The following is a 21,406-nucleotide window of genomic DNA, read 5'->3' on the forward strand; positions in this document are numbered from 1 at the left end:
AAACCCCTTTCTCCAGTGACTGACAGTGCCATGACGCAACCACAGCCCTGACCACCACAATCTCCTCGAAGAGCTCAGGCGTAGCATCACCCTTCATGAGCCGTGACCCCAGTTCCTCCAGCAGTTCCGCTTGGTATGCGGCGAGGAGCGTAGAGACATTGAGTGCCCTCGCACCCTGGGCTGCAGCCCAGTAGGAATTCTGATGGATAGCGGCAGTGAACCGCTCCATTTTCCCTAGGAGGTTGGGCTTCGATGTGGTCAGAATGCCCCGCTGCTTTGGGTTGAGGTGGTACGCCACTGACGCCTCTACCGTAGGCGGGTTGTATAATCCGTCCTCCTCCATTCGCTCCACACCATTCCCGTGGAAAGATCTGGCCGAAACATTCGTGGAGAAGGGGGTCACCCTCTGGTCTTTGAGGACTTTGAGCCATGAGGGGACGGTTGGGAGTGTGGCTTTCTTCTGCGCTTGGCGGAGAGGGAGCCGCTTTCCATCATACAGATCCCATTGCAGGCCCAGTTCGCCCTGTGGGGCTGGCCATGGGATGTTCAGTCGCACCGCTGCTCATCGGCAGACCTCCAGGCTGGCTCTGCCAGACCCAGAGTTCGCTAAGCGTGGGCGCTGAGTGCTTGCTGGGAAGCTTCCACGGCCGAGTGAGTGCTTGCTGGGAAGCTTCCACGGCCGACGCCTCCATGAGGTTCGGGTCGGAGCCGGTTGAGGCAGCCACCTTAAGGCGCCTTCGCGATCAGCGAGCGGCAATCCTGGCACCCTTCCGGAGAATTCAAGCTAGCTTGCGCATGCTGAACTCCCAGGCAAGCGATGCAGTAGGGATGGGTATCCTCAGCCGATATAAGGAAACCGCAGCCCGATGGGCAATTGCGGGATTTCTTCTTCTCCTCCATGGTACCACGACGGCGGGAAACCACGCGTAACCACAGAGGAATGTCGTGTAAATGATAACTGTAAATGCTAGCTGGGTAGCTAACACCGAGTAACCGTATAGCTGGGAAGCTATTCGATTTTACTTTATTTAACTCCAACTCCTGCGAGCGGTAGCTAGTCCACTTTCGGGGGAAGCTATCCTTAACGGGTCCTCCTAGGAACAGTTCAGTGGTTGCCAGCTAGAATCCACCCAAGAGCTGAAGAGGGGAGCTTTCTTGCGATTGCTCGCGAGAAGAGAAGCAGAATGAGGCGAGATGGACGTGCACGTGTAGATATATATTGGGGGCGTGGCCCCAGCACGGCGCACGCCATTGGTCTGGCATAGGCAGACGTGGTGTCATTGGAGCTTCTGTGATTGGGCACGCGCGGAGCGCATTCCCATATGTGAGATACCGAGTGAATATTTGAAAAAGAACCCATTCGAATCCTAGCAGTCTACACAAAACCATGGCTTTTTGGGAGAAGTTACTTTAATAGATATAAAAGGTTCTGTACCTGATGGAACGAATTGACAGACGTAGAAGGATTATCTTGCGCTGTTGACCCGCTAGCTGATCTGGTGTGGCTGACCAGGGCACAGCCACAGTATGTGCAGGTAGCTTTACCACCATCTACAGCCTCAAATTCCTCACACTGTCCACAGGAGAGGTATGCACCCCGAAACACGCCGCGTTTGTCCCTCATGCTCTTGTCGACTATCCTGTGTTGATGAGGGACGCACTGAATTTCGCGGTAAGGTCAGAGGTTACGCTTGTTTCACTTTACTGGCGAATCGTAGCCCTTGATGAAGTCACATGAGCTGCAATAAAGTTTGGGAACGTAGTAAACAAATTGGCAGCATCTTTGTGGATATTCGGTCATGAAAAATTCTAACTCATTGAATGCCAAGCTGTTTTCGGAAGCTTTGCCCTAGAGTGCCAGCAATCTAGACCATTGTTGATGATTTTTGTACAGCCACAGCATATTCTGTGTTATAGCTATGAACACATACAATGGCTCGTCAGTATACAGACGTTAGCAGGTGTTGACTCGACGTCTGCGAGTGTTAGCCAGGTATGATGTCTCTCTGAAGAAAAAAAACACTATAAAACACACACAAGTAACAAATAACACTACTTACCCATCCAGGTAATCCACCGGTCGCTTCCATGTTGATCTTGTAGTTGCGATTGAGGCCAGAACCGGATACCAATGACTGTACAGCCAGAGCCTAGCTGTCATTGCACAACGCCTTTGCACAACACTGCCATCTGCTGGTTGTTCAGTGGAGGGTGTCTTCGCATTCAAATCTAGTGGTATTTATTTGTGGATCTTGGTGTGCAGTAGGAATGTCTCAAAATTCCGTCATCGACATAAAAGCAAAAAGGAGATTCACAAATGCAGATTCCACATACAAAGTCAAGCATATTTATTTTCAAATCTCGAAAATATATTTACAAAGACACGTTTATTTATATAAATTTGTTTATTTATTTGTATGTCACATTTTTATATTTGTATTTGGATACTTATAAATGTATTTATATGTATATATATCCTTTTATATATATTTAAATCATTTTGAGACAATCCTCACTCCATATTTTTCGACCAGTGGAAATTTTTCGACCCTGGAAAAATAATTTGACCAGGGGGGAGGGCCAGGCAGAACATTTTTAACCCGACTCTTCATGAGATCATAGGACTTTCAGTCATTAGCTCATGAACCCAAATGCTTATAGAGGCAACAAAGGCTATAGTGGGAAGTGTGAAACAATGGGAGAATGGGATACTCGTTTGATTTCCCAGACATTTTGTGTCTCCTCCTTCACCCTGCATTTCAGAGAGAGCTCACTCTGCCAAGTGGAGTCGAGTCACATTTAATTTTAGCCACAGCACAGGGCAGCCACAACTTGACTGCTTCTCACTGCTAACTCTGCTTACTTACTGCTGCTGCAGAAGGAGAGAAGCTGATCAGACCAGGGCAGCAGTGAGCTACCCCCCAACTGTGACAAGCAGTCTTCTACAGGTAGGTCCACGGAATAGGATAAGGACTCCACCCATTAAGACCAGGAGTGTGTGTGTGTGTGTGTGGAAAGGACCCAGGAGAAAACCAGAACCTTAACTTGAACTATAACAACAGCAACGCCCCCCATGGAGTGCCAGGGGGTCCTGCTGCATTTCCTGAGCATCGTCTTCATCCTGAGCTCCCTGTTCAATCTGGCGCGCTTCTGGAGAACGCCTGCATTTTACGGACGCTACCAGGACCCCTCTGGCAGTGGTTGTGTGGTGCCAGCCAAAGTGGCCTGGTTTCTGCAGGAGCTTCCAGCCTTTCTGTGTCCCCTGCTGCTACTTTTGTTCACCTCAAATGAAGCCTCCGCAGTGGGCATGTACATACTGTTTGGAATGTTTGGCCTGCACTACTTTCACAGGTAGGTCAGTGTGTCCTCAAAGTGGATTATAATCCCATGTGATAATTACCAAAGTGCAAAGATTCTTGATTTTTGATAGAAAATGAGAATAGTTATTTTCAGACTGTGTCAATTAAGTTAAAGTTCAGTCAAGATAAGATAGACATGACTGAAGCAGTGGTGTTTTCCCCTGACTGAATGTTCACCTCAGATTTGCCTCAATTCACGTAAGGTGTAGCAACAGGTTTTACTTTGTGGAAACTTTTCAAACACAATTTGTCTAATACGAGCTGATATTCATAAATCTAATAAATTGTGTATATATGCAGTTCTCTATTCTCTTGTTACACCCATACGTCTGGTGATAAACACACCAATTATGCTGATTCTATAATTGACCAGATAATGTTGGCAGAGTACACAATGAAACATAGCACTACTATACATTTTTTGCATTGTTACTGCATTTTGTGTAGCTTTTGTACTTGTATAATCTGCATGGAAAGGAACAGTGCAGAAGCATTTTCCACCAGGTATGTCTACTTCCCCCAGCTAGTGTAACGTTATGACTGGCAATGCTTCTGATGTAATAAATATCAAATATCAGCTGTGTACAAACCTTTCCCAAGGCGGAGCTGGCACAGCTTTCGTCTGCACTTCAAGTCCATTGGCTCTAATTTAAATGTGGGGTAAAGTGAAAAGTCAGTCTACTGTACTGTATGAGAAAAGTTCTCGAGCATGAACTAAAGCCAGGTTAGGATCACATGGCATGTGAGAGCTTTTAGCTGATCCACCAATGTTTGTGCTTGTTGTGCTTTGTTGCTCATGTAATCAAATTTTGCATAGGTATTAAGTTATCTTTAGTCAGACTTAAGACTTTGTACAGCATTTAAATTTGAGCCCCATAAGTCACATCACCTCCACATTTATACCTTCAGAATTTGTCTAGAATTTAGAATTGGTCTAGTCTTTAGAATTTAGAATTTGTCTAGTCTTTAGAATTTACTCTAATAATAAACCAGAAGCTTCAGCAGAGATGCGACAATGTATTATGGAAAGGAGAAGAATTGCCTTCATTGATGGGGATCTGGACCTAGTGAAATCAAAAAGAAGGGAATTGAGGTCAATTATAAAGAAGCATAGAGTAAAATACAAAGATAAAGTCAGCTCTGCTCTGGTGATGCCAGGGACGCCTGGAATGGATTTAATGTAATGATGGGCAGGGAGAGGACAAAACAGGATGTTCTACTCAGTAAAGGGGTACCTTTGGTCAATGATCTGAATACATTTTACTCAAGATTTGACAATTTCTCATTCACTTATTCTAATACTGAAAAGGTTGATATACTTAATAGCACAACTACACTCCCCAATTGTATTGACAGGCAGAAAAGCAGCCAGCTGTTGGTAAAAATATGGCATACCAGGAGACATCCAGGCTGCGCTAAATCAATGACACCAATGGCATTTGACGCAAAACAAACAACAAGAAGTGTTATCAACCCTGGCGCCTTACATTATCCATGGTTGGGACAGATATCAAGCAGGGCGATAAAGTAGGAACATTCTTTTAGTGTCAAAGTGACCTACTAATGAGAAATGCAGAATATTAAACCACATATTGGAATATTGGACCTAATGTTCTATTCCACTTTCTCTCACAGCCTAGAATCAAACCGAGTAAAGCACCTGGACTGAATGGACTTAGGGGCAGGGTGCTGAAGGCTTGCAGGTTTGAGCTCACAGCAGATCTAACTAAATTGTTCCAGCTTCTGTTAAATAATCATTCTGTCCCAAAATTATGTAAAATATCCAATATCATACCTGTCCCTAAGAAACCCAGAGCTGCAGAGCTCAATGATAGACCAGTTTAGACCAGTTGCGCTGACCAGCATCCTGTGCAAATGCATGGATCATTCAATCTCTCTCAGTAAATGATATGACCTACTTCAGTTTGCATATAAGAAGGATAATGAACACTTTCACTGTATTGGGGAGCTCACTAGATGGTGTGATGACAGTGCCCTTTTTATAAATGAAAAGAAGACTAAGGAACTGGTGATTTTGAGCCATCACAATGTCTGTACAGGATTTACCACCTGTTATGGTTCATGATCAGCCTGTAGAGGAGGTAAGGGAACATTCTTTGACTCAGCCTTGAGTTTTATTACGAACACAAAAATCAATGCAGCGTCTTTACTTGATCAGGAAATTAAATGCATATGAAATTAGCAAATCTATTTTAGAGACTGTGTATACGTCTTGTTGAGAGGGTCTTAACTTTTTAATATGCACACCTGGTATGGGAACCTGGGGGTAAGAATAAAACTGTCAATATGGCCAGTAAAATTATTGGGAAAGGGCAAAGACAAATGGGAGACATATACAAAACATACATACACAGTTGAGACAAAATGCCCAACAAATGGTGTCTGACTCAGTACATCCTCTTTTTAGGGAATTTATAAAACTGCCTTCAGGGAGATGTTATACAGCTGCTACAGCTACCAAGAACACATATAAAAGTCATTCATACCAAGTGCAATAACATTGCTTAACTCAAAATAAGTAATTTATATGGAACTATATATTTATTCTTGCTGTCGGTTGTCTGTATACATGCTATTTATTAGTATTGTGTCTTTTCATGTCTTTAAAGGTGCCATGTGTAATGTCTGCCAAAAAATCAATTCATACTCCACATTCCATAAAAGATGGAGCAGTATACCTCCAGAAAGTGAGTTTGTCTACCCTAGAGTAACAACCGAGACACGTGTATTGCAGTTTGGCTGGCGGTTATGTTACCCGCATACTGCCTCCCATGGCCGAAACTGGTATTATGACACTTGTCGGGCTGTGGCTAGTAATTTAGCATGCTAATTCAGGTTGATATCTCTTCAGCACTATACCTTGTCATTTTTTTAATGACATCATCACCCTTATTTCCTTCCATTCTTTTGATGCGTGTAGCTCATTTTTTGGATATTTTTACCTCAATTCTTACACATGGCACCTTTAACTAACCTGTGAAGTCAAAGACAAATTTCCACTTTTGTAGACAATAATGATTATTATTATTAGTTTCTGTAAAGTTCTTGCAAGCAGGCCATCCATCTACATTATCATGCTATAGCATCTGTAAATCATGATATGCTTTCTGACTCCAGGACATTTATCTACGCCCCACTGACCTGTGGACAGCCATTTCCTGTTGATGTCATGGTGTCGGGAGCAGCCTTCTGTACGGGTAATGGCTTCATGCAAGGACACTACTTGTTGCACTGTGCCGCCTATGAAACAACATGGCTGACAGTTATACAGCTTGTGATTGGTGAATCCCTTTTTTAGATTATAATGTTATGTAGAAATTCAATTGTACATACTGTATTTATATTTGAGATGTTCTACAACCTTCAACAACGAATGTTTTATTTTAGGATCAATATTGTTTTACCTTGGAATGGCCATCAATATCCACAGTGACCGCATTCTTCGCAACCTCAGAAAACCTGATGAGAAAACGTACAAGATCCCCAGAGGTGACAGTGACACCGTGTAGTTTTGAATGATCATAGAGATCAGAGAGATCTTCTGGTCACATAATCTCTCAGCTGACCTCTTGTGTCCACCCCACTGCAGGAGGCCTATTTGAGTATGTGTCCTGTGCCAACTATTTCGGGGAGATTCTGGAGTGGCTGGGTTACGCCATAGCAGCCTGTTCCTTACCCTCCTTCTCCTTCACCTTCTTCTCGTGGTGTTTCATCATCCCCAGAGCCCACAATCATCACAGGTACCAGCAGACTTTATACAGCATACAGGCCCCATTTCACACAGCTACTTTGGTAAAACAAATACTTAACCAATCCAGTTTATAAAGAATATTATTATCTTTGCATCAGTGTTAATATAAAAGAGAATTTTAGAAGGATTTAAGGCATATCTGTCAACACTCCCGTTTTTCCTGGGTTTCTCCCGTATTTCAAGGTCATCTCCCAGCACCCTCCCGCATTTCTCCCGGAAAAATTGCATGGCCATCAAACTTCATTTTAAAATCATTGATACATTCAAGTTGCCAGATTATGTATGAAATACACCCTACACACACACGATCACTTAGTTTCAATTTCAACCGTTTTGTCATAGGCTAAAACCTGGCAACCCAAAACCCAAATAAGGAAGCGGGTGCCGACTGCGCAGCCTGAGTCTCGTCGTAAGCAAGCAGGCTAGTTGAATTGGCCTACTCCAGAACTAGCTGTTGTGAAATTGTTGGGAATTTAATTGATAAAGTTTGGGGACCACTGTGTTATTCTTCCGAGGGCCAGCTCACTATGCCTGGCTCTAAGAGAGGGCCAGAGACTCTGAGTATATCAGTAACCATAAATAGCTTAGCGCTGTGAACAAAGGCAGTCTACCTTAGTTGAATATTCCATTACATTTAATCTATAGGCTATTGCAATTTAATACCATTGTTATCTGTGTTTATATTGCCATCATGCCATATCAGTGTAAAATGTAGCTCAAATGAAATAATATTAATAATAGCATTCTCAAAACTATAAGCAGGGAGTCCCAAAAGTATATTTTGAACTCTGAACTTTGCATACACAGCACAAATTGTGAACAAGCAATATCCTACAAATAATTTAAAGTTCTCAAACTATGAGTTTTATGAAGTGGTGGCAGAAACATCTGAAATGACCACCATTCTAACTTTCACTCACCTGATGAGAACTTTGTGAACTCTGTATGAACATTTGAACGAGTGAATAAAAAATATAAATAATTATACCAGAAAGTTCCAGAATTATGACTTGAATAGAAGTTAGTTAGTTATTAACAATTAATTGATACATTTTTAGAATACTTTGAGCACTGATGCAGTCAGCAGAGGTCTCTTACATTGTTTGCAGGTAGGCCTACTATACATTTCATTCCGTTTTCGATGGCAAACGCGAAACAGCGCCAAAACAACCACCAGTGGACAAAAAGAGTATTACATGTGTACTGTTAAGACCCGCCATAGAGAATGAATGGGGAAATTACGGAGGTTATAGTTTGACGATGTCGTACTCCCGTGCGGGCCGGATCCTATATACCTCGGACATGTTTTGGGGGGCCACGTAAAATGAGATGGCGGGCCGTAGTTTGGGGACCACTGGATTAACACATCACATAAACTTTTATTGAGTGTTGTTGATACACTGAACTTGTGCCCTCGGAACCAAATCTGACAGCAGCTTTGGAGTTTTGGAAGTAGGGCCTAGGCTGCAGGCAGGCAGCTGGTGGATAACTGGCATGCGTAAGGTAATGGTAAGGTAAAAGCAATGACCGAAATGCAGAGCTGAAACACGTATATGAAACGTATTAAATATGCAAACACAGATCCGGTATATGTGAACCAGACGTGAACGGTAATGTGTTTCTTTTTAATAAACTGCCAGTACACTTACAAAGTTCTCAATGCTTCGGTTTACATGTAGAGACCATCATTATGCTACTGTGTAAGTGTGGTGCTATTTTGAGCCTTGTTAGTGGTATAGAAATAGCGATTTCTTTTTACTGTACGTGTGCCCCGAAGGCTAGCGTTAAACGCTAATTAGCGGTTTGCAATAAAACTGGTCACAGTTCGGTACACATGTTATTAACGCCTAGGTTCATTTTGCGCCGGAATTGTCCTTTAACTGACAACACTGCAACTAGATTGATGAAAGGTCATTTACACCTGTAGGCTACATTGTATTTGGGGAAAGCAGAAGGTATCAGCATAATAGATAGATAGATAGATAGATAGATAGATAGATAGATACTTTATTGATCCCCAGGGGAAATTCAAGGTCTCAGCAGCATACAGACAACACAAACACATTTTTTAACAGCAGAAAGAGTAATTAAAGTATATAATATAAAAACACAACTAAGCAATAAGGACAGTAGAAGATAAAGAATATGCTAAATATACTAAAATACAAATTATACCAACTAACACTTAATCTAAATCAATTCTAAAAACAGTATCCACATAGTGGTGATTAATCAATCAGAGGCGCTTGCAATGACTGAGGCAGGGACTGAGCCTGTGATTCTCTGTGCATAGTAAGGTAAGGTAAGGTGCTCTGTGTGAATGAGTGTCATGGTGATAGTGGTCATGGTGATAGTGCAAATGAGTAAGTCCAACATTGCAACAATGCAGAAATAAAGTAAAATCTATATATCTATATATTTAACTATTTTAAGAAAAGGTATAAGTGTGGCCACAGTTCGGCTGTGGCATGGAGGGAGGGGTTATGCATATGTGCTAATGTGCTAATATAGCATGCAAACAGTGAGGCAGAAAGACAGTGGTAAAAGTGGCTAGTGGACAGACAGTATCCAAACATGAGTGGGTGGGGGTGAAGAGGCAGACAGACTATGCAGAGAAGTCTCTCTCTCCTCTTCCCTTAAGTGAAGCATTGAACAGTTCAATGGCCCTGGGGACAAATGACTTTCTCAGTCTGTCTGTTGTGCAGAGGACAAGTATCTGGGTCTCCACCTGGAAAGCTGGCTCTGTAGTGGGAGCTGAACTGGAGTGCATCACTTCACTATCTGACAAAAGGACCCTGAACAAACTGATTAACATCTTGGACAATGAGTGTCACCCACTCCACAGCACTATTGTTAAGCAGAAGAGCCTGATCAGCTGGAGACTTCGCTCACTGCCTTGCACAACAGACAGACTGAGAAAGTCATTTGTCCCCAGGGCCAACGAGGAGCATCTCGCTGCAGCCTGCGGGAAGGCGGGGCTTGACATCAAGCCCAGCCCACATCCAAGTCAGCCATGTTTTTTTGTATTACGTCACACAGTTTGAAATTGCTGGCGGCGAGAGGGAGGCAGTCAGCAGAGAGCCAGGACTCGCAACGAGACTGAGCGAGCTGATAGTGCTACATTCTACAAACCAGCAACTTACTGCAAAACATGTTTTATTGTGTAATTCAACACGTAAACTGTGGATTCAAACCAGTGCAACAACTCGCAACAGCACCAACGTTTCCATAAGAACGCCGTTGTCACACTACTCGTTCGTCAGATAGGAATAGCTAGCCAGCAAAGTTAACCACCCAGATGGCAAGAGGCTGGCGGCGGCCCACCGGTTTCTCTGTCGCTGGCGGACCGCTGAGTTTTTGCACATCGGTTCTACCGCGGTCCGCTGGGCTAACGAGCTTTGACCACCTTTTCTTTATTCATTTATACGGCGGACTGCCGGTGGCCTAACGTTACCATCGCGGGTTGCTTAAAAGTAGCCTATCTACTGGTGGTCCGATAGCTGCTTGCTATCTGGGCAGTAGCCTATATTTGAGATGAGGATATGTCTAGCTTGATCTAACCAGTTAACGTTACACAATGCATGCTTTTGGTTCACCTGTTAATAAAGCAAAATCGCCCCTTTGTAGGCTACATTTGGTTGTAATGGAGAATTCTTGCTGTTAAACTGATAGTCCATGATAATGAAACAACACACCATTCTACTTTTGAGGGCTAAATTAAATGAAATATGGCTCGTTTTCCGTTTGAACACATTGTCATCAATGACCACTTTTTTATGAATGTGCATGTTATTGTTTCAAAACCGGAAATCAAATGAACGAAAAAGTACACGAACCCAATTACAATAACTAGCCTAGGCCTACATGAAAAATTAACTGTGGTTGCATGAAATGTCATTTGTGTTTAGCCTATATCATCAGTTTCTATCATCTAATATGAAACAATATACTATATAATTCGCTACCGGGCTGTCGGTAGCTAGATTGTATGTCTATGGTCGGTAGTAAAGCCAAAGCGTATGGGGAGTGACGTAGGCAAAGAAAACATGGCTGAGTTGGATGTGGGCGGGGCTTGATGTCAAGCCACGCCTTCCCACAGGCTGCAGCGAGGTGTACTTGGGGAGGTGCTAACCACCTCCACATTGACCCCATCAATGTGGACTGGTAGCAGAGTGGGCTTAGAGCTGCGGAAATCCACCACCATCTCCTTGGTCTTTGAAGTGTTGAGTTGAAGATGATTTCAAGATGAGTTTGCACCATTGCACAAAGTCCTCCACCAGGCTCCTGTACTCCTCCTCCTGCCCGTTCCTGATACACCCCACAATTGCAGTATCATCAGAAAATGTCTGCATGTGGCATGACTCGGTGTTGTAGCAGAAGTCAGATGTGTACAGGGTGAACAGGACTGGAGAGAGCACAGTTCCCTGTGGCACTCCGGTGCTGCAGATCACAGTGTCAGAGAGACAGTTCTTCAGTCTGACGAACTGTGGTCGCTCGGTCAGGTAATCTGTAATCCAGGTTACCAGGTGAGCGTCCACACCCATCTGCAAGAGCTTGTCTCCCAATCTGAGGGGTTGGATGGTGTTAAAAGCACTTGAGAAATCAAAGAACATGATTCTCACAGCACTTTTCCCCTTGTCTAGGTGGGAATGTGTCCTGTGTAGAAGATAAGTGATGGCATCGTCCACGCCCACTTTCTCCTGGTATGCAAACTGTAACGGGTCTAGTGCATGGCGTACCTGGGGTCTGAGCATACCTAAGACCAATCGCTCCATTGTCTTCATCACATGTAATGTAAGAGCGACAGGTCTGTAGTCATTAAGCTCACTAGGGTGTGGCTTCTTAGGGACAGGGGTAAGACATGATGTCTTCCACAGTGTTGGAACTTGTCCAAGGCGTAGGCTCAAATTGAAGATGTGCTTCAGTGGCTCCCCAGTTCAGCAGCACAGGCCTTTGGTAATGTTTATTATTTATGTATGTATGTATGTATGTATGTATGTATGTATGTATTTATTACAGTTTTTCTCAGTCGCTTTGGTGCTTTTCTCACATCACTATTAACATTTGCACAGCAGTTAGTGCATTTCTCAAAACAATTAGTGCAAACTGCAAAACCTAGTGGATAACCTGCAAAAGCACGTCACTTGCTCAAAATGGATAGTCCATTCCTCAAAAGCAAGTATTTATGTCAATGAAACTGCCAGTGTCATCAAAATGAGAAGTCTAGACACCATCGTTTATGAACAGTAAGAGAGTGAAATGGCTTTGTCATGTTTTCATTACGACAGTTTATGCTCTCAGAACTCGGTGACACTACCTGAAAATGCTCAAGACAGCGCTATACAGTACTTGTACAGCCATTTGAAAACTACAGTAAAGTTACAAATTGCTGTAGTTAGGGGAGTAAGTGAGTACAAGACACTGAATATGTACGTTTCACAGTTTTACTGTATATGCGCTTTGCAATTCTACAGCATTGTGACAGAATTTGATAACTAGTTCACCAATTGTGTATGTAATGACTCAAGCAATTAAATGAAGACTAGATTAGTTTTATTGGGAACGACTATTCAGCATCCATAAGTATAGTTAATTTTGACTGACATGACAAAGCAACTGATACATGTTCAAAAGCATTTGCAATTTGTTCAGAGGAAGGAGAAATTGCTACTATGATGTGCACAAATGACTAAATGTTGTGGAGGTTGAACTAAGTTATGAGAATTTTCATTCTGATCTGAGAAAAGCACCAAAGCGACTGAGAAAAACTGTAATAAACAAAAACATCTCTGTCAGTTCCATGCAATTTTTAACAGTTATCAAAAAGAAAGGTAATTTTTGGATGGATGGGTTTTTTGTGAATGTTTCTTCTTCTACCTAAGATTTTAGTCATCTTTAGTTCATGTGATACTTTATTGTCTATGCACAAATTAAGTACCAGTAGTCTGAAACGAAATGCAGTTTTACATCTAACCAGTGGTGCAAATAACTGACATGTCCCAATGGGCCTTCATGAAATGCGTCGCTAGACTGTTCATACACATTTTAACGGGCCAAGTTGAAGAGCTGTTGTCCGTTATTGTTCGTGCAAATATAGGCTGATTTATGTTCCCTTGCATTGTGTAACTGAGGTCCATGGCTAGTCTGGCTTTTACCAGACCAAGCTCAATCTTTCAAGAAATCAAAAAATAAATTGCCGGCAGATCAGGCTGGGTTCACCCAGCCTAGTCCATGGTAGGCGCCCGATATTGTTTAATTTTCCGATTGAGATATCCACGCTCTGGCTATTCTAAATGCAAAAATGCATCAGGGAGTTATGACAAAACTGTGACTGTTAACAAACTAGATCCTAATAGAAAGCTGTTAGCTTCCCTAAGCTACAGGTATAAGGTAGCCTATTTACAACACAAATTGTCAATAGGCTATGCTGGCGACACAAATAAAATCTCCATTGGAAACCAATGGCTTACGCCTTACAGTATCAGCGGACTTAAGTTGCCACATCATGGCGAAAAGTTGTAATAAAATTCACGCAGCTCCGTGAATCACAGAAAGCGCGAATGAAGTAGCCACTTCTAAATGGGACCCACTGCACAGTAGCTGAAGGTCTGTGGCTAAAGCAGCCATAATGAAAGCCATAATGAAGGTGTCATTGTTTGGATACTTCACACACACATGCTTTTTAATCTCACAGACTACAACTACCAAGCTGGAATCAAAGCACATCGATTCCCCGCTCACACCCTGCACACACGTAAAACAAAAATAAACAGGCGTCTCAGTCTCATGCATGTAGGCCTATAGCCATAGGCAAAACTGTATCGGACCGGTGTAACGTTGGTAAATCATCCATTGCACAGAAAGATTTTTGTAGCACGTGCAACAAATAATATTACGATTATGTGTACAGCCCTGCCTTGGATACATCTCTCAAAGTGCGCTCTAAAATATTTGGTTTAGATGTAGATCACGGGTGCGTTAATTTTGAAAATAGAGTATTGAAGTAGCCTAGTGGGTGTTTGGGAATGAACGTTAGCTCAGATGCTTTTTGAGACTTTTGTGGTCTTAATGCAACACTTTACAAAGCACTGACAGGGCCACCAAGGACTGTGACCAAATCAACAGCAGAAAAAAACATATTTAGCAAGCAGAAATGTCCCAGCCCGGTGTTTGCATCATAGACAGGTTATCTTTCAGGTATATTTTCCATTAGAAAACCATCGCATTAGGGAACGTTGTGGCTAACTTACATAGCTTGTTAGTAGGCCAGAATGAGATGACAGTCGAAAGATACAATAGTGCTGCTATCAATTTGCTTGGTATAACCGCATTTATAGTTTTCTACAAATGCAATCAAATTGGCCTCCATCACTCAACCAATGCTAACGGTAACATTATTGTACCTAGGTCCTATACATAGATTTCTATGCAACGTCACGAAAACATGCGCAACCAAAGTCCTTTTAGGCAAGTCCCTTCACTCGGCGGCCACATACCAACGTTTTATGGGCACTCATCGGGCACAGTCTTTGGGTCGAACTGCGCGTGCGCAAGGCTTCACGACACCAATCTTGCTCCAGCGGCGAGATCACAACACATGATTGGCACGATGTCTTCACAACACACCATATGATTGGCTCAATGTATTCACATCACACCACATGATTGGCTCAATGTATTCACATGTCGACGTTTTGCCGAGGAAGGGGTGGGATATGTGTAGACAACGGCCACATTGGCGTGACAAACTAGCCCCATGCATTTCTATGGAGTATTTTTTGAGTGCTGTGTCTCCACATTAGAAAGTCTCTGGCGCAACTAAGAGGCAGAAAGCACCATAGAACAGCATAGAGCAATGCTGTCCATGAAAAGAATAAAATGAGTTTTTGTGCTGAAAACTGCACCAATTCGAAATCATGATGGTTAGAGATTGTTCAATATGTTCAATATCCCTAACAGAATGCATGTCTTCGCCAAAAATGACAAAATACGATGTTATATTAATAATTCAAATGAACGTCAAACTCTGAAATATAGTCTGAAATGAGATGTTATTATCATTGAGACAACAGGGGTATACAAAAAATTCCGATTGTAGCTTAGTTTATAACGTTGTGGACGGCCACCAAGTGTCTTCTGCCCCACGGCTGCGCGCGCATCTAATTTTGTTGGTAAACGGGAAACCCGTGTATAGCTATTGATATTATAAGATTAACGTACCTGCAGAAAAAAACAAGCATGTCCAATAAACATTCTCAGATTTATTTCGGCTTCAAGAAGAAATGGGAATTACATTTCATGTGAAAATCGTCCTATCCTTATTAGATGTTCTCTGCGGTAAACTACAGTCCTTGTAGGAAGCGTCCATTGTTTTTCCAACCCACTTTAGATTAACTTCCAACAAAATTACGTCTCACTGCAATGATGAGCCATCTGGTGGACAAATGACTACGTATCGCCAATACTGGAAATGCAGCCATGATGATGATGATGAATATTTAGAAAATTGCTGCATCACTCAGGGTATTTCTTCAGAACATTCAGTTGTGCTTCAAAACAAGGAACTACACATCCTGACATTTGGAGGTTGGTATCATGGCTGGACGTACACCACTGGCTTTCACTATGGCAATGGAGCAATTACTGTATAAGGGCATCTAAATGGGTTGTTGGAAGTGAAAGGGTCCAGGGCAGCACTTGGTTATGTCCCACCTGAGCTTATATGGATTCTACAGTGTGTGATATTGTTGGGCAATGGCAGAGTTAAAGAGTAAGGCTGGTCCTGGTACCAGTTGGAAAGTATATAAGGCTACATAACAGGAGAGGAGGCAGGTGCTAACCTGCTTTGTTCACGAGCAAGAAGAAACTAAACAATCAACAGTGATGCCTCAAAAAGAATCAAGGGAAATGGATGAACTGTGATATTGAGAAGAGGAAGGTCACCTGCAGAGAGCTGTAGGCTTAGGCTATGAATGCTAACCACAATCAATTCATTGTTGGAGCCACTTATGATGTCCTTCCAACTCCGCAGAACCACAGTAAATAGGTGAAGAGGGTGAGTGTGTAATCTGAGTGTGACTGAATTGCTTACTATTTTAGGGTGATTCAATAACTCCCTTTGGCAATACTTCAGAGGAAGATTTTGAAAGGAAAGGAAGAAGCTAAACCATGCGGAATTGGTAGCGGAAGTAAGGGACGCAGCTGGCAAGCACACGCAAGATAAATGGAGATTAGTGTTAGGGGCTTTGTAGCTAAATAAAACATAACACTTCTGTTGAAATTTGGTTTTTACAGATGGTCACCTAGAAAGTTATACCTTGAGGTGTACCTGGTGGTGTCTCTTGGTGTGACATGTGTCCAAACCCAACATGACTGTACAGGGGGGGTGGGTCTGAGACTCCAGATCCCACTGTTTTTTGAGGTGTTGTGGGTTTATTTCAATGAAACACTAGTAAAATGCTCACAAAGGCAGCTTTGTTGTTGACGTTGTTGACATTGTTTTGTGCTGCAGGATCTATGGTTGTGTTTAACTGTAGTTGGCTTTGGGCAACATATGTCATACTGTGAAGGAGTGCCTTTATGTACCCAGGGACAACCTGCAGCAAATTGCGGGTTGCTGTTGGATCCTTCACCCTCTTTTATATTAGGCTAGATTGTCAATCAGCTGCTGTTGGAAGGCCCCAACTAAAAGCATAAGGGATTTACATATTGTCCTGTGTATTACTGAAATTGACTAATAGTATAACACATACTATACTATGTTATCTTTTCCAGGTTTTACCATGAGAAATTTGAAGATTACCCCAAATCTCGAAGATGCATCATTCCTTTTATCTATTAGAGCCTGTGTACACTTAACTGTAACATACCAGAGCACTGGAGCATTGCCTTTGTGATTTTATAGAAAATGTTCATATAATACAGGACCCATGTTAAATGTAATTTTCTCATGTTGTTTAAAACTCCTATTTCTAAATAACAAAATCTGTTCATTTAACTTTAAAATATAAACAGTGACACTTTAGGTTACTTCATAAGAGTGACATGACACTCTTATAACCCTAACACTAACCCTTACCTGTCATGACAAAAACCGAATGACACTAGACAGAAGCGAGTGACAGAAGTGTGACACATTCATGACAGTGTCATGTCACTCTTATGTAGATACTGTACCTTCAAGTAAAGTGTAACCATAGAAACAAACAGAAGAAAAGAGTTTTGGTTGCAGGTCCTTTATGCACATTGTCCTTCAATTAAAAGATGAAATATGAACAGTAAATATTTTTTATTTGTGTTTATATCTAGGCAGATTCTATTCTGTGTGACTTGTCTTCATGCTCTGAATCCTTCTACAACCCATGCTGTATATTATGCCTTAATGAGTTCACTCATCACCAGCCCTTTTTACAACTGACAGTACATCTTCTAATTGCAGGGCAAGTTTCACAATTGGCACAAAAAGACATTATAATAGAGAAATTGTGCCTTGATGATCTGTGCATCATATTTGACAGGGCAAGGCAAATGGAAGCACATTCTTGAATAAGTATTCTGTGCATAGTCCCACCCCATACAGCTACATATCTCATACACTGTTGTGCTAACTATTAAGTAGAAATGTTAGATTATATTTCCATTCACATTCTAATTTTGAGCTACAATTTCAATCTCATACTGTACTTGACATAAATCTTTATGAACAAGCTCTGTGTTTTCACATCTGACAGTCACAGACACCCCGGAGACCCAATCCCTGACTATCGGCTAAGGAGGGCCCATCTTTGTGATTTTGTTCAGGCTAGTGAATGAGTGTAGTTTACTGAAATACTTAATGAATGAATTTGCTTTGGTGGTATGGATGTACTGCTCCGCGATCAATATAATGTTCAATTAAGAGAGCATTGATTGTGAAATGTATTGGACAACACCTGTCTATCACTTAATTCACATCCCTAAGCATGTACCTTACCTCAAGGAGGAAGCTGGCCATCTCTACAGCCACATTCAGAGCACTGAGTTTGGCCAGAAAGGAGTCTAGCACACACACCTGAGAAGCTGAGCTTGTTGGGGGCACTGGACAGAAATCAGGGTATTTCGTGTTGAGGTGGGTCCACTGCAATGCTGAACTGTTCGATATCAAACCACAGCTACAGGAGCGGGCTTGGTTGGTATGCACGCCTTCATATGAGGTGGAGGTCCAGCGGTGGGCGTGCGTCAGGTCGATTAGGGAGTCACCGCCATCGTGCTCAAGCGCTGCTGCCACAGCTTCCAGCGACTGACAAAAAGCATCTGCCCCCTGCAGGAGGTCTGAGGGAGAGCAGTCCAGTGCAGTGGAAACATCCAACAGATTTTCCTGACTCTGTGGTAGTCCATGAAAAACAAGTTACTCCAGTCCCAATTTGATAAAATACATTCAGAAAAAATTCCTAGTGTCTGAAGTTTAGTTGACACTGTGACATTCTAATGTGCATTGACGATCACCTGAATATTTATATTTATACATTTTATACAAAAAAACCTGAACAGTTAATATTAAATAACTGAACCAACACCAGAAAGGAAATGCAAAAAGCATTGTAATGATAACTTGTATAAGTTTCATTAAATTAAATGAAATAGAGCATTCCAACAAGAGGAATACATCAAAAGCAACAAAGTTGATATTAAATTGCATTATATATGACCAAACTGTCTACAACACTAACCGTAAGGGATAACCAAGTAAAAGGGGGACAAACCATGTGGCGGATGTAGGCAGCTAGATGTGTCTCCATGCAGCCACCCCCCAGCAGTGCATAAGGGTCTTTCAGAGTCAGCCGCAACACATGAGCTGCCCTCTCACATGCCAACTGTTATTTACAGACGAAGCCATTTTTAGCTAAAACAGTTCTCTGATGAGAACAAAATGGTTTGCATTCGAATACACTTATTTTGTTATTCTCAGTTGAGATTAAGGATGGTGACTGGCACAATAGTTTGCTACATCAGCTTACCTTAAGTTCATCCAGCATGGTCTCATTCCTGTGGCAAAGCACCATGGTACACACCACAGGGTCCCCAGAGGGTATTAGGTGCAGCATCTTTCTAGATCCAAAACACTGTATCCGCAGTGCATTCACCTGTCCATAGGTCTCTGCAGGAACTGGAGTGCGGGAAGTTGCCATGGCCTGAGCACCTGTCACAAAGATTCATTTCCAAAAATGAACTGACATTGCACAGAGATATTTACCTAGACAAATCAAATATGTGTAATCCTCTATACTGACATAATTCCAATCAGTTATAACAACCCTTACAGAAATTTCAGGTTTCTGGCGAACAGTTGCCGCAAATTTGCGGCAAGGTCATATTTTCACATGCAAATTAGGTTTCTGGCAAACAGTTGCAGTTAACTTTTGGCCTGCAATGTTGCCGTAAATTTGCAGCAATGTCATAGGCAAACTAGGTTTTTAACTAATTCATTGGAAGTTTGCCATTATTGGCTAAGAGTGTGGCAAATCACTGGCGGCAAACTTCTCATTGTTGCCAGAACTTTGCTGGAAGTTTGCCTCTAGCGGCCAACAGGCAATCTTCTGGCAATATTTTCTAGTGAACTCATTTGTTTCCTACAATTCAACCACACATTTATTGCAAATATGCCGCAAAGTGCCCAAACATTTAATTTGTGTAAGGGAAATCGCATTAATTTGACTGGCTGTCCATATGACTAAGAAATCAAACCTGTCGTGGTGATGACTGGATCCAAGAGAGCGATGCCCAGCCTCTCCACCACTATCACACCACGTTCTTCCAGGTACTGCTGCAGGATGGGGTGGATCACCCTCTGGCACATGAACAGGGTCACCCCGTCCCTGATCACCTGCTCACCCAGCTTCAGAAGTGTGCCTAGGAGGTCTGCTTCTGGGTCAGCTCCATGGTGGATCTCAAGGGTCTTCTCCCCAATCTCTGACAGATCTCCAGACAGTGAGGCACTGAACACCGCTACTCTATAGGGACCAGATTCAAGTCTCTCTATAGCTTCAGATGGAAACAACTCAGGCATGTCTACTAAAATCCCTGGAAAGACAGCCGATTTCTCCACTGCCTCCCCCTCCAAAGGAACCACTACTGTCTTGCCAAGCTGCACACTGTCAGAACAATTGGTGGAAATTGTTTGTAGGAAGGCCTTTATCACCAAAGTGCTAATGTAATGTGTTTCAGTGGGATTAAGTCCACAAGCTGGTTTGCTCATGATAGTGCTTCGAGCTAAGGCCAGAAGTTCCTGACAGCTGTTGAAATCTATTTTGACCTTACAGTTGCAGTCCCTTTCCATTAAGTATGTGTTACATAGCTTCTGTAGATGTCTGATCACGGAGATCACAACGCCGGTCCTAATATCAAGTCTTTTAATGTTTTCGACGAGTTCAAGACAAAGAATAGCGGCAAATAATCCACAGTCACTGAAACGCTGTATGTGATTCTGTAAGGAAACAATCAACAGCTTCAGTAAAGGTTCGGACGTTTGCACAGTTCTGAAGAGCACTGCCGATGTGGAGGTGGTTTGAACGTGGCCTCCAACATTGTTGTGAACTTGCTTTAGTCTGCCGTATGGACCATAACATGATGTTACAATGCGCCGCAGCAATGTCATTTTCTTACCTACTTCATCATCAGACAGAGGATCATCCGTGCAGACAGACTGCGTTTTATTGCAGAGGCGTGACATGTTTATCTAATATGAGGTAGGCTATGCTAACTGCTGACTGATATACGTGTTTTGCTTGTTAAATACAAACTAGTTGATATCTTCCAACCCCGTCAATAAAAGGCCTACTTTCCAGAGCTTACCATAGACCGTAAAAACAACTAAATAAAATGCGATCCCGTCCAACGTTTTTGACTTAAGCAGAGCCCGTCTACATTCTCTGATTTAAGCGTCTACTTGCTACCCTAATCCTACATCCATGCGTTCCTGCGATTGCCAGTAAGTAATAATGAGTAAGTATTCTTCGTTTGGTTAAGACAAATTACCATTAACGATGTGCTTTAAAGGTTACATCGAACTTATTTCCATATATGGATATAGGTCAGATGCATAGGGTAATTTTTCTACTATATCTGTTTTTATTATTCAGGCATTGAATTCAGTTGCCTTGTTGGTTTCCATAGCAGTAGGGTCCTTACACACACGTGATGAAAACATACAGGGCATGTTCGTGCTTGCCACGTGTTGGAGGTTGGCTCTCTGCGTGATTTGCCTACTCTCGATTTGAACTCAACAGCGGCTAAATTT

At 42.4% G+C, this 21,406-nt stretch overlaps 2 protein-coding genes and 1 long non-coding RNA gene across 6 annotated transcripts; 1 reads left to right on the forward strand and 2 right to left on the reverse strand.

Annotated features, from left to right (window-relative positions):
• Nucleotides 1–2,647: 2,647 nt before the first annotated feature.
• Nucleotides 2,648–17,413, forward strand: LOC121685088 (3-oxo-5-alpha-steroid 4-dehydrogenase 2-like). 2 transcript variants are annotated; one of them, XM_042065368.1, is made up of 6 exons: nt 2,653–2,948; nt 3,063–3,351; nt 6,498–6,661; nt 6,768–6,869; nt 6,970–7,120; nt 16,906–17,413. In XM_042065368.1, the coding sequence occupies exons 2-6, from the start codon at nt 3,074–3,076 to the stop codon at nt 16,970–16,972; spliced, it is 762 nt and encodes a 253-aa protein (XP_041921302.1). In that variant the 5' UTR covers nt 2,653–2,948; nt 3,063–3,073; the 3' UTR covers nt 16,973–17,413. The 2 variants fall into 2 exon arrangements, with proteins under 2 accessions (XP_041921303.1, XP_041921302.1); XM_042065369.1 differs by having other exon boundaries at nt 2,648–3,351; nt 6,498–6,577.
• On the reverse strand, nt 3,607–6,892 carry LOC121685089. Its single transcript, XR_006023259.1, has 3 exons — nt 6,785–6,892; nt 6,522–6,620; nt 3,607–4,423 (listed from the first exon to the last, which is right to left on the reverse strand). It is a non-coding gene; the product is annotated as an uncharacterized LOC121685089 (long non-coding RNA).
• On the reverse strand, nt 17,351–21,100 carry mkks (MKKS centrosomal shuttling protein). 3 transcript variants are annotated; one of them, XM_042065365.1, is made up of 5 exons: nt 20,773–21,093; nt 19,855–20,593; nt 19,128–19,309; nt 18,873–18,983; nt 17,351–18,493 (listed from the first exon to the last, which is right to left on the reverse strand). In XM_042065365.1, the coding sequence occupies exons 2-5, from the start codon at nt 20,444–20,446 to the stop codon at nt 18,074–18,076; spliced, it is 1,305 nt and encodes a 434-aa protein (XP_041921299.1). In that variant the 5' UTR covers nt 20,447–20,593; nt 20,773–21,093; the 3' UTR covers nt 17,351–18,073. The 3 variants fall into 3 exon arrangements, with proteins under 3 accessions (XP_041921299.1, XP_041921300.1, XP_041921298.1); XM_042065366.1 differs by having other exon boundaries at nt 19,855–20,120; nt 20,773–21,092; XM_042065364.1 differs by having other exon boundaries at nt 19,855–21,100.
• Nucleotides 21,101–21,406: the final 306 nt, after the last annotated feature.

Source organism: Alosa sapidissima, chromosome 16, assembly GCF_018492685.1.
Source record: "Alosa sapidissima isolate fAloSap1 chromosome 16, fAloSap1.pri, whole genome shotgun sequence".
In the NCBI taxonomy this organism is placed as follows: Eukaryota; Metazoa; Chordata; class Actinopteri; order Clupeiformes; family Clupeidae; genus Alosa; species Alosa sapidissima.